Source organism: Mus musculus, chromosome 9 (genome assembly GCF_000001635.26).
Source record: "Mus musculus strain C57BL/6J chromosome 9, GRCm38.p6 C57BL/6J".
In the NCBI taxonomy this organism is placed as follows: Eukaryota; Metazoa; Chordata; class Mammalia; order Rodentia; family Muridae; genus Mus; species Mus musculus.
Window position 1 is genome coordinate 16023701 of NC_000075.6, and position 15143 is coordinate 16038843.

At 41.9% G+C, this 15143-nt stretch overlaps 1 protein-coding gene across 8 annotated transcripts in view; it reads right to left on the reverse strand.

Annotated features, from left to right (window-relative positions):
• Fat3 (FAT atypical cadherin 3) overlaps positions 1-15143 on the reverse strand; it is a 592493-nt gene that overhangs the window by 113512 nt on the left and 463838 nt on the right. For 6 of the 8 annotated variants that reach the window (XM_011242542.3, XM_011242541.3, XM_017313398.2 and 3 more), the window contains 3 exons: positions 7406-7720; positions 6114-6324; positions 5592-5660 (listed from right to left, as the gene is read on the reverse strand). In XM_011242542.3, coding sequence (XP_011240844.1) covers positions 5592-5660; positions 6114-6324; positions 7406-7720 — 595 coding nt within the window. The remainder of the gene's footprint in view (positions 1-5591; positions 5661-6113; positions 6325-7405; positions 7721-15143) is intronic. The other 2 variants (XM_006510372.4, NM_001080814.2) reach the window with 1 other exon arrangement.

The following is a 15143-nucleotide window of genomic DNA, read 5'->3' on the forward strand; positions in this document are numbered from 1 at the left end:
CTTGGCATGTATTTACTTCTTTCATTATTCTTTGCTGTGTTAATACTATGGAATAAGAAACTCCTAACTTCATAGGAGAGAGAGATCATTAGCATCTTTGGTACCTTTTTCCACCAGCTAATGTGGCCAGCTTACTCTAATACTCATTTCTGGGACATTTGCTCCTAGTTAAGCCAAAATTTCATTTAAGTCAAAATCTTCCCAAGTTTCCAAATGAATTTCTGACAAGGGACACAGAATCTAGACCAGCAGTTCACCATCAACCCACACACAATTTAATTAACTACACTTAAGCATCCTATTTCATAAACGACTCCATGCCTTTCCCCTAGGTCTTGTTTTTCTGGGCTCCCTTTTAGCCTGAAAGGTGATTTCAATTTTGTGGGAAAACAAGTCCAAATCATCTGGGGTAAGACTATCAATCAAATACAAGGAGTCCAACTTCATTGTCAGCATTTCGTTTAAACAAGATGTGCTTCCTCAGAGCCAGTAACAGAACATGCAAAGCCAGAGTGTGTTGGGTGCAACAGCATGAGGCCAAATAAAAGGTGGGCAGAAAAGGACACTGCAGAGCTGGCCCGAGTCCCAACAGGGTGGGGCTCAGAATGTCACAGCCTGTGCATTGCTGCGGGGGTGTGCGGCAGAGATAGTTAAAAGCGAGGTTGTGAACAGCTCACACGACAATAATTCACTTTAGGGACATTCCTTTTGGACCATTTTTGGTCAAGATAGGTGTCATGGAATAAAAAAGAGCAGAAGAGGCATATTGGATTTCTGATACAATATTGATTTTTAATGCATCGAGGAGAGGGGTCCTGAAAAGGCTCTAGAAATAGAACATGAATAAAAACAGTGGAGGTTATCATCTATGGCCCACTTCACTGGGGGATGACTACGTTGAGCTTTTCTTTAAAGGTGGGGATCCCATTTGAGCTTTGAGATTTTTAGATGACATCATCTCTCAGTCTCAAAGGGCTAGACACTCCGGACTGTGGAGATAGCTTCTGCCGGTGCCATTTCAAAGAAACTCAGTGATAGAAATGGCACAGCTTCTCCTGTAGAGAAGCATCCAAGTTCCTCCTCTAGAAAAATAACTCCACTCTTGCACATGTAATTGTAAAAATACAGACCCAAATCTAGAAGTCACCCAGGGGAGGGGACACTGAGGAGCTTCCAAAATACTGAACAGCTGAATCCCACTGAACGAAGGGAGCCGTGCGCAAGCTGTTCGTTCAAGTTCAGCATGCACACCCAACTGAAGGAAAGGCAGTCAGTGCCAGTTACGGTGTGATTACGAATAATTTTCTGCCTTGGAATGAAGCAAGCACACAGCAGGCTGATATTTAAATGGAGGGCAGGAGCTGGAGGGCAGGAAATGGTGGTAGGAAGGAGCAACAGAAAACCCTTGGACTTTAGTCCAAGGCCCCTTTTCTTAAAATAATTAATATGAAGTATTTTTTGGCCTTTATTATTTTTCTAGAATCTCTCCAGTATGATTCCATAAGTGAGATTATTGCTATAAAGAAAAGCAAGTCATGTTTGAGGTCAAGTTAGGGCATGAAGGCAGACTAAGGGAAATGGAGTGTTGGATGTCCCTTGACTAGCTGAGCAGAGCATGCTCTGTTGGGAGAGCAGGTGAGTTAAAAATAGATGGGGCTTCTCTAAATACCGGCTGGGTAAAAGGAGGTGACAGAGAAATATGGCTGCCAGGTTAGGAGAGATGCAGAGGTGGTCAAACTCTGAGGTGTGTCCAATCTCATGTGGTTGAGGAGAGTGACAAAAACAGACCCACAAAATTGTAGAGTTATTTAAAACTCGTGGTTCCCTTTTTTAACATTTAAAAAATTAATCCCATAATTTTCCAGCATGAGCTTTGTGGATTGCATTATGTCTCCATTACACAAGGCTGGACACATCTGAGAGAGGACAAAGCGACGGCCTGTGCTAGCAGGCAGGAATGTGGCTTGCCTTCTTGACTCAGACCTAGATCATTTGTGACTGCACAGAGACAAGGTTCCAAAAGGACAGAAGTAAGCCGAAAGGGCAATAGCCGATGATTCAAGTCACAGCAATCTACAGATCTACAGTCGACTGAGGGCCAAGGTAGCCCTTGTCTACCTTCAGCACAGAATGATGGCTGAGAGGCTAGCACAGAGGACCACTAGAGATTCATAGCCTTTCTCCTTCCTAACACTGGGCGAGGCCAATCAGGGTAGTGCATATACTTCCTATCTGCAAGGTGAAGCATGTTTCTATGATGATTCAGGTAAAACTAAAGTCAGGTAAAAACTGGAAGGCAGCATGCTTCAGGTTTCAATGCAGAGTTGTTAATGATGGCAGCCTTTACAAATCAAATATTTACCATTAGAATATGATTCAGGGGCTGAGCTGAGAACCAGATTGCCTGCACATTGGAGGTATGTAAATCAAGGAACAGCTGAGGGGAAGTCAGAGCCTCCCGAGAAGTGGAAAGACACTTTACAAAGCCGCAAAGGATCGTGGGTTGTTTTTGTTCCCTTCATTCTCTTTCCCCTTTAACAAGGAAAGGAAGCATGCTGCGTGTTGGGCTGTTTAATTCCACAACAGCTGAACTTTATTATGTTGCCTGTTAATTACAGCTTTCTTAGCTTGGCTATAAGTAGAGCTTGTTTCTGAGAGCAGAAGGGTCTAGCTACAGAGGAAACACAGTTCATTTGGAGTTGAGAAAATGCAAGTTGTTTAGGCTTGGGGACAAATTGCTGCTCACATGGAGTTCCTGTGACTTCATGTTCTGGTAGGAGGTAAGAAAATTGAGTCAAAATCAGAGTCCTGTAAGTTTGGAAATGCGCAAGTGAGAGCAGGTTCTCAATGGGGATGAAAGGCAGTCAGAAGCACTGTCTTTGTTTACTGAGTGAGGTTTCACCAGGTTGAGCAGTTTAAAGGGACATGCCAGGTGAGGATGTTATGCCCCGGGCCTCTCAGTGTGTTCTCCATGGTTATCCAAATGCACTAGGTCTATGGTGTAAACTCAGGTTGACTTATTCTTCACAAGAAGATTTGGGCAAAAGAGGATTTGGCGAATGCAGGATCCGAGGCTGCTTTTCAGATCCATGCTGACCTTCCCTGCCTCATGTTATTCTCTGTCTCCCTGCAGAGCTCACAGATAGGTATTATGTGCTAAGGGACATTGCCCGCTCTTGATTCCCTCTGTGCTAGTTTGATCAAGAATGATGCTTAGGCAAGGAGGAAAGGAAGATTCACAAAAGGTGGATTTTGTCAGTGAGGACGAAACACCTGATGATGATAAAGCAAACAAAAGGTTTTAAAAGAAGGAAGAGGTTGTCAGCACAGCTGGTAAATTATGACTCTGGCAGGCAAGCCATATTTTTATGAGATTTGATAAAGGCGATCATCTCTGCTGCAAACCACCAGCACCTGGGAAAGGACTCAGAGTTCTACAGTAAAGTAAAAAGTTGGCATTTCAAGCCATTGTTGGCTGAACCTGGGGATGGAAAGAAAATCATGATCTGTTTGGGCACCAGGCCCAGTAACTTCAATTTGTAGAAGAAATTTAGCAATCTGTTACCAGATTCATAGAGAAATGTCTGTGATGGAGGATTCCAGATCAGGGGACAGTCCTGGGAGTCTTCATTGATAAAAACTACTTTCATTCACAAAGTAGAATGGATGAGGTGGGGATGGGGAGGAAGCAGAATCTACGGAAAAGAGCAGTGCTTGGGAGCACGAAGAGAAAGAGTCATAATAGCTATGGCCGCACATTGCATATGGTTCCTGGATTAAGTGTGAATGCCAGAAAGGAGAGTCTCTATAAACAGCTCTTTCTCTTTGGACAGTGAGGCTATCTGCGCTGGGGTAAACTGGAATGCCATACTGACTCTCTGTAGGGCCAGGAGGCTACTACAATAGGGTTAACATGGCTGCCTGAGGCATCACCACCAGTCTCTGTATCTTAGTTCACTCACTCTGGGTAAAGAGCAACAGAAGCTCCAGCAAGATCGAGAATGGAGACATGGGCTTTGACCTTGAGGGTGAAGAATGGATATGGGATACGCATAAATAAAAATGTTTAGTAGTATTGATAACATAATGTGAAAAACCCATGTGTAATCTTACACGGAGTACTCCTAGCTGCATGCTAGCCTACACCTACACATACTTGTAGAGATGCTGAAGAACTGTAGACTGGCCCGAGGAGTTGGGGTCAGGTGACCCACCACACCTAGCATCAAAGAAAGGTATGCTAGTGAGATTTCCTATGCATGGGCAGCTTGGAAAAGAAACAGCAAGCTCTGTCAGGCAGCAGACATGCTTTGCAAAGTGAATTGGTGAAGGGATGACCAAAGATGTCCAGGCAGGCAAAAGACAAATAACTGGTACCACATGCAATGCTTCATTGCATCAAGAAAGAAGAGACGGTATCATATAGTGACTGAATAAGTCAGAAACTACTGAGATGGTGGCAGAAACATTTCTCATGGGTCAGAAGATGTTCCGTCTCAAATACGCTGGCAGACATGAAGGAATTGGAAGAATGGTCATATGAGAAGATGTTGAGATTAATCTCAGTTAACTAAAACTAAGATACCCTGTATTTCACAGAACGAAATGCAGAGGGCAAGCCCTTACTTGTTGGGAGTTCAGAGGACTCTCTGAGGTTTGACTGGGAGACATAGAACATTGTTTTTCTTCATTTCATGAAACCAGATATGGAGCCTCCTAAATGCTTTCTCCAGATCCAGCTGTTTAAAGGAGAGGCAGGTTGCTGGCCATCCTGTCCAGGCATCATGAGGAAGGAAACGATTCTCCCACACAGTGTTCTTCTGGCTTATTGGCTGTTCATAGAGAACTCTGGGAAGTGGGCTCTAGTTCAGCCCTAATCCGCCCCTGGCAGGGCACACTCTCCTCTCTCTTTGACAACGAACAGCCTGTTTTATTTCCCATCCTACACACTCTTCCTCTCCAGCGCCCTCCCTGCAGGTTTGTGGAAGGGCTGTTTTGCCCTTTTCCTTTTGCAGCCTGGTGTGCTTGCTTGCTTTCTTTCAAGGAATTTAAAAGTTGGCTCCCTGGGTCTGCCCTGCCTGCTTCCTTCCATCTGTTTTCTCTATTCAGGGTGAGTGGGGGCTTACTGGCTACACATCTAGGTTCTATTTCCTGGCCTTCCTTTTGTGGACAGCAGCCAGGGGACTCTCTGGTGGGGCATTTTGGTCTGTGAATGACACTACTGCTGAAAAGCAAGGGGGCAGGAATTACATTTTCATTTATTTTCAATTGGAATATTCCCAGTTAAATAAACCAACCTCCAAAAAGATAAAAATAAAACAACAACAACAAAAAAAACCCCACATACCTCAAAAGCAATGGGAGAAAAATCAAAACACCCCCCCAAACTCTAAACCCATTTGATTTCAAACAAAGAAGTCATTGGATATGAGGAATGAGGTTGCTGTTAGAGGCGTGTATGAAACCTGTGGGCTGTGTTTCAGTCTGTCACAGGCAGTTATGAAAGATGTAATTCAATTTGTTTAAAAAAAAAACCGTAAAAGGCAGATTGGATAGCTGTATTTTAGCAAATGTGTTTGCACTGAGGGTACCTTCTGTTGAACAGTTCTGCCCACAAGCTGTCTGTAGAATATAGAACATCTCTCGAGCATGCTTGCCACCTTGAAGCAGGGCAGTCGGGAGCAGAAAAAAAAACAGAATGCAGAAAAAAAGGTGAAGAAAAAGAGAGAAATGAAGGACAGCAAGTCTAGTACCATCAATACATTTAGAAATGAGATTAGCCAAGTGTGACAATAGAATTAAAATGACACACAGAAGGACAGTAAGGTCGCAGTAAATCACGTACTATGGAGAAATCCAGCCAGAGAGCACTTTCTGTTCAGCTTAGCTACGGAATCAGAACGAAAGCACAGGTTGGTTTTTCATTTTACTGGCTCTTTTGCATTCCAGCACTATTTTTAATCTTAGGCTTAATTGCTACCTTTTAATTTTTTTCTTTTGTCTTTACAATTCATTCATTCATTCATTTACTTATTTACTGGCTTGTTTGGCAAGTTCCTTCAACACGTTCCTTCAAGTCCATTTCCTGATATGCTCTAGAGACTTGAACTTACCGACGATGTCAAACCATAGAGGGGTGTTAGCTGGCTGCACTGACACCACCCCTACAATCTCGGTTACTTTGTCACTCTCCATGACGGTGAAGTTGTAAAATGGTTCATCGAATGTCAATGGTATAGGTGAAGGCGGGGGCTTCTTAATCCATTCGATGTGGAGGCGGGCAGTGGAGGATTTCTGTGGGCGGCCATTGTCCACAGCCTTGATCTACTCCCACATGGGAGGGACACAGAAAGATGGCTTAGTGCTGTGAGTCTGTGGAAGGCTTTTACTCACACAGTAACAAGCCCAAGGAGCAGTTTCTGCACCGTGTCATAAGAAGGAAAGTTGTGTCCAGTTGAGACCTCAGAGTGCACTCTGGAGTGGAGACTGCAGACAGGGCTCACACTACATTTGCCAGAAGCTGACTTTTGAGATGTGAAACCATAAAAAAATAAATGTTGTTCTTAAAATTCATAGTATATCAGGGGCAAGAGTAATAGTTTATGTGAGTAGAAATATCTAATTTAATTTCTTATAGCATGATTCTGAAACTTCATCTCTATTGAGAGTTGAAGGGGGAATGAATGTGAGATGTTATTTGTGTGTTAGGATACATGAGCACATGTGTAATGCATGTGAAGGTGAATCTATGTATGTGTGAGTATAAGTACATTATGTGCATGTATATATATACATATATGTACAAGTTTGTAAGTAAGTTTGTGTGTATGCACTGTTTTTGCATGTATATGTGCATGTGTATGAGTGTGTGCATCATATGTGAATATGTGTAAGTATATTATGTGTGTGCATATATGTTTATGTTTATATATGTGTGTTGTACATGTGTGTGATCATATATATGAGTATGTGCAATGTGTGGTAATATGCATACATATGTGTGTGGGAATATGTGTGCAATTGTGTATGCACCTGTGTGATCGTATGTATTTGTGTAAACATATGTACCAGTGTGCATGTGTATCATAGTTTCTTCTGCTTTGAACTAGATATATACTGCCTGTTATGTTCAGCACCTTGAGAATAAGTTAGGGCCCAAGATGTGTGGTTGTGTGTCTCCAAGCAGGCCATAGAATCAGTGGAAGTTTGCTGATAGGACACAATGAAGGAAACTCTCACTATTTAGAACATCACCCAGGAAGGTAAAAGTTCTTGCCTATAACTGGCTCCCTGAAAGCAGCCTCCTAAAGCTATTTCTGCACTCTTTACGGTTATTGATCAAAGAAGTAGGCATGAATAAGAGGGCTCACCCTTATCCCACTTATGCTCTGGAATTAGATCTTACCGTCAGGATGTCATAACTCCCTGCTGTGAATTGCTTTCTGGAAGAGACCATGCCAGTTTTAGGGTCAATAAAAAACTTTCCATCATCATTTCCATCCACAATACTGTAGGAGATTTCTGCATTGGGGCCTTCATCTTTGTCAAAGGCAAAAGCCCTGTAAATGGGTTCGCCCCTCTTCTTGCGGTCACGTTCTGGAAGTTTGATCTGGTAAACCTTCTCAGGGAACTGGGGCCTGTTGTCGTTTTCATCCAGAACCTGAACCACCACCCAAATGGTTGACTGTTTTGGAGAAGAACCGCCATCCGTCACTGTCACCTGAGTTTTGAAAGAGAAAGTATGATGCAATCAGAAAGGACACATGCCGTCACCTGTGTGTGCCCTGCCCACCCCACAGATGTGCAGTTTACTCACTGGGCCATTTCAGCTCTTCTGAGCACTATGATTTCTATAGAATAGACAACACTTTCTTAGTTAGCCCATAAGAGAGTGAATGCCTCCGAACAAGTAATAGAAGTCACTGCTGGAGTAAGCAGAGTGGTTCAAAACTGGGCTCTGCTTCTGAGTCACATTGCATACATTAGTGACTTTAAGAGGCAGGCTTTATTTTTCTGGAGCATAAGGGAAGAGGCTAGCTTAGTCTCTGAGGTCTTCTGGATAAGCACTTTAATAACCTAGTCAGATCACAAAGTCCCTCTTTGCGATACCATCACCCTGGAGTCTTCATTTCTACATAGGGTTCAGTGGGGGCATGGCAAATAGGAAGGCCACTGCAAGGGCTCACTGTAGGGTACAGCAGAGAATAACTGAGTTTGCAAAACTCCTGGTTTATAGAGTCCAAGTGGATATAAAATATGCCACCCTAACAGATACAATGGTCATGTAATCGTGGTACATTGACCCATGAGAGTTTCATCAAATCCACAGGCAAGGCTTTTAACATCTGAGCTCTGCTCTTCTCTCTTTTTTTCCTATCATATTGTGAGTGGAATTGTTTCCCCTCAAAATGCATATGTTTAAAGCTCTACTCCTACCTCGGGCCTGTACTGCATGTGGGATCTTTGAGAAGGCGTGGGGGGGGGGGGTAAAGATCAAATGAGGTCATAACGGTGGAATCCTGACTTAACCGGATCTTCATGATGATGCTGGTTATCCCCATCTCTTTCTGTGGTGCAAGTACACAGTGAGAAGGTGCAAGTTGTGAAGAAGCAAAGCCACACCCGGTTTTGACATGGGACTTCCTGGTCTCCATACTATTATCCCATTTTGTCTCGTGCTCAAATTCTGTTTCCCAAAATAACAGTACTAGCAGGTAATGTCTTTGGGTAGCCTTCGTCATTAAAGCTTCATGGATGGAATTATTTTACTTATAAAAGAGGCTAAAAGTGCTTTTTTTGTCCTTCTCTGTTACCCCAGAACAAGTACAGAAAGTTCCATACATGGGAAATACTCACTAGGCTTTATATTCATGTGATCAAGTTTATGTGGAAAAATGCCTTAGAATGGAAATTTGTGAACAATGAAATTTCTCACGCATAGTTCCAGGGACTGGAAAGTCCACAGTCAAGGTCCCAGGAAGGTCACTGTCTGTAAAGGCCTCCTTCTCTCAGATAGAGCTATTTTAGATGTGTCCTCTATGACAGAAGGGTACAGACAAGCCCCATTGTCCTTTTATATAAGGACATCAATTCCATTTGATTTAACCATACTTAATGGTCCTGCTTGCTGACACTGTTGTACCGGGCACTGAGATGAAGAAGACGAGCATTCAGACTAGAACATGGAGAATGTGCAGTCCAATGTCCAATTCTTGCTTCTTATGAAAGCTCTCCCTGGCTTGCAAAACTAACTTCCTACTGTCTGTTCATATGCCAGACAGCGATGGAAACATCTAGTGTCTCTTCTTTATATTGTTATGGAACAAAAAGAATAGCATGAAATAGTTGATTTGTGCCATAGTGATATGTAATTTATAATTCACATAACTTATTTTAAGTACAGTTGTCAGCTAGCCTGTTGCTTAACTACTACAAAATAATGTTTCCCTCTCTTTGGGAAATGAAAGGGGCCAAGCACCACTTCCTATGTTTCTGAAATGTGTTTGTAAAAACAGAAAAAGGAACACGCGGAAGAGAATGTAAAAAGCCTTCTGGGTCTAAGACACTCTTGAGTCTCAATAGTCGCTATGACATTAATAACCAATGCGTAAATGGCATACAGTTCTGAGTGTGACCTCAGCCACTTCAGGAATATCCTCATCAGCCAGTGGGGTGTGCTATACATGGAAAGATCTACAGTCAGTGAGTAACAGAGCTGTTTAATGATAACCATGTAAGGCCTTTTTAGCCACAAATTCCAGGAAGAGCTTCTACTTAATCTTTGTATCATTATAAACATGGCTCTGGCTGGCCTTCCCATTCCCCCTGCCTTGCTAAAAACCATTAGATTACATTCTTTAAGCTAGACACCAAGGTCTAGTCCCTTATTTGGCCTTATTTACCGTCTCCTATGGTTGACTACCAAGATCTAGCTATCAAAGTATTGAAGTCAAACAATGAAAAGCTCCCTTTGGGTCACCTACTTAACATGCTCAATTATAATTAAATGCCACATCCTAGCATGGGTTTCTCCTTATACCTTTATAAACTGCCACTTTCCTATGTACCATGTCTGTCTCCTCTCTTTCCAATGGCAGTCTTTTGACCTCTCCCACTGGGACAAATACCCTTTCCCTTTCTCCTTTGTTCCATTCACCGTCTCCCTCATCGTCTCTATCCCATTATTGTCTCTTATTCCCTGCCTTCTATCCCTCTGGGGAAGATACATTTCCTTTGTGCTGAGCACTTGGTCTTGGGGTGTCATGAACTGATGCTGATCACTTCAACGCTATATGGAAGAGTCTCTGAGAACAAAGTTTCTCCCAAGTGCTTTGTGGTGTGACTTGAGTGAACTGTCTACTCTGGAGTTGGTTCTCACTTTATACCACTGAGAATGTGACCAGCTCACAATCTAATGAAATGCCTTTGGGCTATTGTGAAAGTGGTGCTCAACCTTGTGGACATTCATCTGTAATCCCAAAATGGCTTATTCATGTGTTTTCCTCCTTTGGTATATGGTAAGCTACTGTTTCTGCTCTCCCCTGGAATTTAGGGTATTTTCAGTGATTGCTGCAGTATGTTACCAAGCTCAGTCTTCTCAGTGTTCAATTCTCATGACTACTTCTCTAAATTCCCTCTTATACATTGCTGTTTCCATCTAGAGCATGAGTCTCCAATGACTCACACCCTTAGAGTTTGAACCCCAAATTGCCTATCTGCTCTGGATATAGAATGGCTCCATAGAGAGAGCATTCATTGAGTTCTTTAGTCAATGTCAGCAGTATCTTGAGAGATCCTAGAAACATTAGGCAGTTGGGCATTGGTGGTGGATGCCCATCACCATGGGTATGCCCTTGCGTTCTACCTTTTTTCAGGCCACTCTGTTCTTCTTTCTGCTTCCTGTCCACCACAATGTAAGCAACGTCATCCACATGCTGACACTGCTGAGTCCTGTCTGCTATGATGGGAGTTTCCACTGCTGTGAATTGTTTGTTTGTTTGTTTGTTCATTTGTTTTTGCCTCACCATGGCCTTAGAATGGACAGAATCTATAAAAGTGTGAGGCAAAATGAATTCTTCCTTCCTTAAACTACTTCAGGTGCTCCCTCGCAGTAGCAACAAGTCTAATACACTGTCCTAGGCTTCACCCCACCCACTAGGCTCTGTCAATATGGGAAGAAAAATTACATTGTGGAGCAAAGCAAAACCAACCAGGACAAATCCTAATCACCTCTGCTGTATTATTTTCCATTAACCAGAACCACCATTGCTCAGGAAGGACCCATGTGAACATGCCCCTGCTCTGCTGTGAGCTGACAAGAGAACATTGCTATGCTAACCTAGAATAGTCAGTAATCTTGACAATTAATAAAAACTTGAGAGATTAATTTCTTGATGGACTGCAGCTAGCTCCTAACAAAGGAGAGAAAACAGCCAATTCAGTGTCCTGAGAGTAGTCTGAAACCTATCTCATTTTTTCCTTTGGTGTCCTTGTAGTTTTTGAATACCAAGCAGAATCAGAGGCAGAATATACCCTACAAGGGGCTACTGGATTAAGTTGACACAACGACAGAAAAAGTATGTTTTTACATCTATTTCTGGAAGTTGCACAAACTTCTGAGGACCAAAAAGGAGATTAAGATACTTAGTATAACAGCAGCCAAGGGGAGGCTCTACTTTGCCTTCAACAAACTTAAACTGATATTTATTATTGTTGTCTTTCCTCATCCCTAAAAGATGAAAATATAAGTTTCTGAAAGCTGAAACCCTCACACTTGTCCAGTGATCAGAGGAATATCTGAGAACATATTTGCTATTTTGGAGCTGGAGAGTTCAAATTTGACATTCCTTCCTAGTGTTGACTGATCATATCAAGCTATTTCACGGCCATCATATTTAAAATTTCAAACACTTCCTTGAGGATTACATAAGAACTTTCATGTTCTATATTTGCCCTTGATACTCTAACATAATCTGATCATTTGTTGTTGTTTGTTATGAGCTTATTTGTTACATATCTTTATGAAATATTCATTACAGTATGAGATCAAGAAAACATGATTCCAATCTATTTTGTTCATGGATTTTCTCTGCCATGTATCACAGTACTATGAAGGTTAGTTTTGATTGTCAACTTGACATAATCTACAATCACCTAGGAAGAGCATCCTAATTAGGAGTCATCTCTATCTGGTTGGTCTGTGGGCATGTCTTAAGGATTATCTTGATTGTTAATTGACTCAGCCCACTATGGGCAACACTATTCCCTAGACAGAGGTTCTGATCAGTATTAAGTAGCCAAGCATGTAATTAAATGTGCATTCCATTCATTTCTCTCTGCTTTTGGCTGTAGGCATGATGTATTAAGTTCCCATCACCTCAGCTTCTTTGTTATGATGGAATATAGACTGAGATTGTGAACTAAAATAAATGCTTTCTCTCATAAGTTACTTTTTGTCAGAGCATTTTATCACAGTGACAGAAATGAAACTAGAATAAGTGCCTAGAGTATAGTAAGTACTTAATAAATGTGTTCTGAATTAATGAAAGTTATATCCATTACTCTTTATGAAAAACCAACTTGGAGGCAAATTGGGGAATAAGCTGAACAACCAAAATCCCAAGAAAGAATCAAACTATCAACATATATTCTTCACACACACACACACACACACACACACACACACACACCACTCCCTCTAAACTTCCAGTTTTCCAATTTACATGTGCAGGAGCTGAAGCTCAGAAGCTATGTAACATGTGCAAAGCCACTCAGCCAGTGGGTGGCAGAATCCTGGTTTCTATGTCTGACAAGTTTGGCATCACAGCCCACCCTCAGTCCCCTCCTTGTGCTGTCCATGGGGTGGCATCTGACAACCATCTGTTGAAAGTCCCTCCCATATGGCTTTGGATCTAAATCCAAGCCTGGAGTTGTGCATCTAGAATCAAGTCTTCTTCCTTGAGAATTGGGAACATCTTTTGACTGTTTCCCTTCTCTGGGCACTTTTCCTGTTCTCTGTTGCTTGAAAACTGTCACTGGCCATGAGGCATAGGTACAATGCTTTCAGTATCATAAGTTCGTTCTTGAGACCCAACCTTTTTGAGTGCAGATAGATTTATTTTTAGCCTGCTTCCACAAAGTGTGCTCTATCATTCTAAATACAGAAAAGAATCTGTCTGACCTCAAACATGAGAGAAGATATACAATCCCTGTTTTTCTCTATTATGTCTATTTTATGAGGAACCCATTCCACATTGACGATTATAGGCATTGTGCTAGATACTTGGGAACATAAATTGTTTACTCTTAAACCAATTGCAGGAAAACCTATGTGAGTAGCATCCCATGCTGGATGACACAGAGAGCCTTCATCCTGGCCGTTGTTTTCTTGCCTTCTCTCTGCCTTATGCTTCCTCTCATCAAATAGTTGCTTCAGCCCCCTGGAAAGACTCCAGGACTCCATCCCTTTTGACTGAACATATTTTGAACACAGCCCTTCCCCACCTCAGCTTTGTTGTGTGTCATATCCTGAGCAACAATGGCAAGTGTGTGGCATGTGCACTGTGGCTGATCCCTCGTGTGGCTGCTGTACCTAGAGGCCACAGTAAACATCAGTAGTTTGCTATTTAAGTCGAAAATGGGATGTATCCCCAGACCTCTTTGAGATGGAGTTCAGCAGGCAACTCTTACTATCATAGGTCTGCAACCATCTGGGTTAAATCATTTTACTTCTTATTCCAGCAATTGTCTTATCTTGACAATTTTCTTCTCCTTTGCCAGCACTTTATTCTGGGCCTCTTGATTGCTATGAGCTATTTCAGCACTCGCTATTGTTCTAAAGGAAACAGTACTTAAAGGAGGTTTACAACTCTGTACAGCCTCTTATTATCTGCTCCTGGCCTAGATTACAGGTTCGGGACAAGGATCAAAGGTAAAGATCAAGCCATTTGAACTAAGAGAGAGTATTTAGACACATGGTGTAAGTAGACGCAGAGGGGCTCCAATACCACTGTAGCTACTGGACAGATGAGTGTCACTGCATGGTGGCCTGTTGTGTTTGAGTTTTCTATCTGGGGTTAGCCTTCCCTGTACTCTTAAAGGCTGTGTACATGTACTGCCATGGTCTTTGTGTATCATTTAGGAAGTCCTCTGACAAATAATGCAGGTCCTTTGATTACTAATATAAGTGTGTTGCCATTCTCTTTACTCTCATCACAATTTTCAAAGAAGCTTAGTTGAAACTAGGGAAACAAAGAGGACAAATGGTTATAGGAGAGGGAGGAATAAAAGACAGGGAAGGCATTTCTGCCAGGGAATATGTTCACCATATAATATATACCTGTGGTAAGAGGTGTTATGTAAGAATCCTTTTGTACAATGGAGATACAGAATGAAAATTTAAGAAGAATCATACTTGAAGTGATCACACAATACAAAAGACTCTTTGGGGGGAATTTCATATACTATGAATGATAAAATAGTCTTGGTGAAAATAATTGTTTTCACTTTTGAAAAAAAATGTGTGTGTGTAAAATATGTGTGCATATTCATGCATATGTAGAGGTGTACATGTTTCATGGTGTTTTGTGCATGTGAAGATCTGAGGAAAACCTTGGCTGTTATCCTGTTTTTGTGTCAAGACAGGTCTCTGTGATGTCAAGCTAGCTGGCCTGTAACTTTTCAGGGGTTCTTGTCTTTCCATCTTCCATCTTGGCATGCTGGGATGAGAAACATGTGCTATTATATTTGGCTTCATATGGGTTCTAGAGATCCAAATTCTGGCCTACAAAAAGTGCTTTACCCACACAACCATCTCTCTAATCCTCTGCTGAATATTTACCCAGTGATAAATTGGGGTTAGCTTTTGTTGTTTGTGTGTGTTTGAATACTTCTGTTCCTAGTTAGCAATATAAAGAGATTGGGTGGATGGATGCTATACTGAACATTTTCCTATTCTGATTTCCTCATGTATACGGAAGGCCTTTCAAAGAACAACTGCCTTCATACCCTACAATGTCAATATCTATTAAGGGAACTCAAGAGTGACAGGGAGTGTCAACCACATCCTGGTTCAGCTCACTTAGAGAAGTTTCTTAATCTGACATCATTTTACCAGAAATAACCTCAATCTGCTAGAAATAATA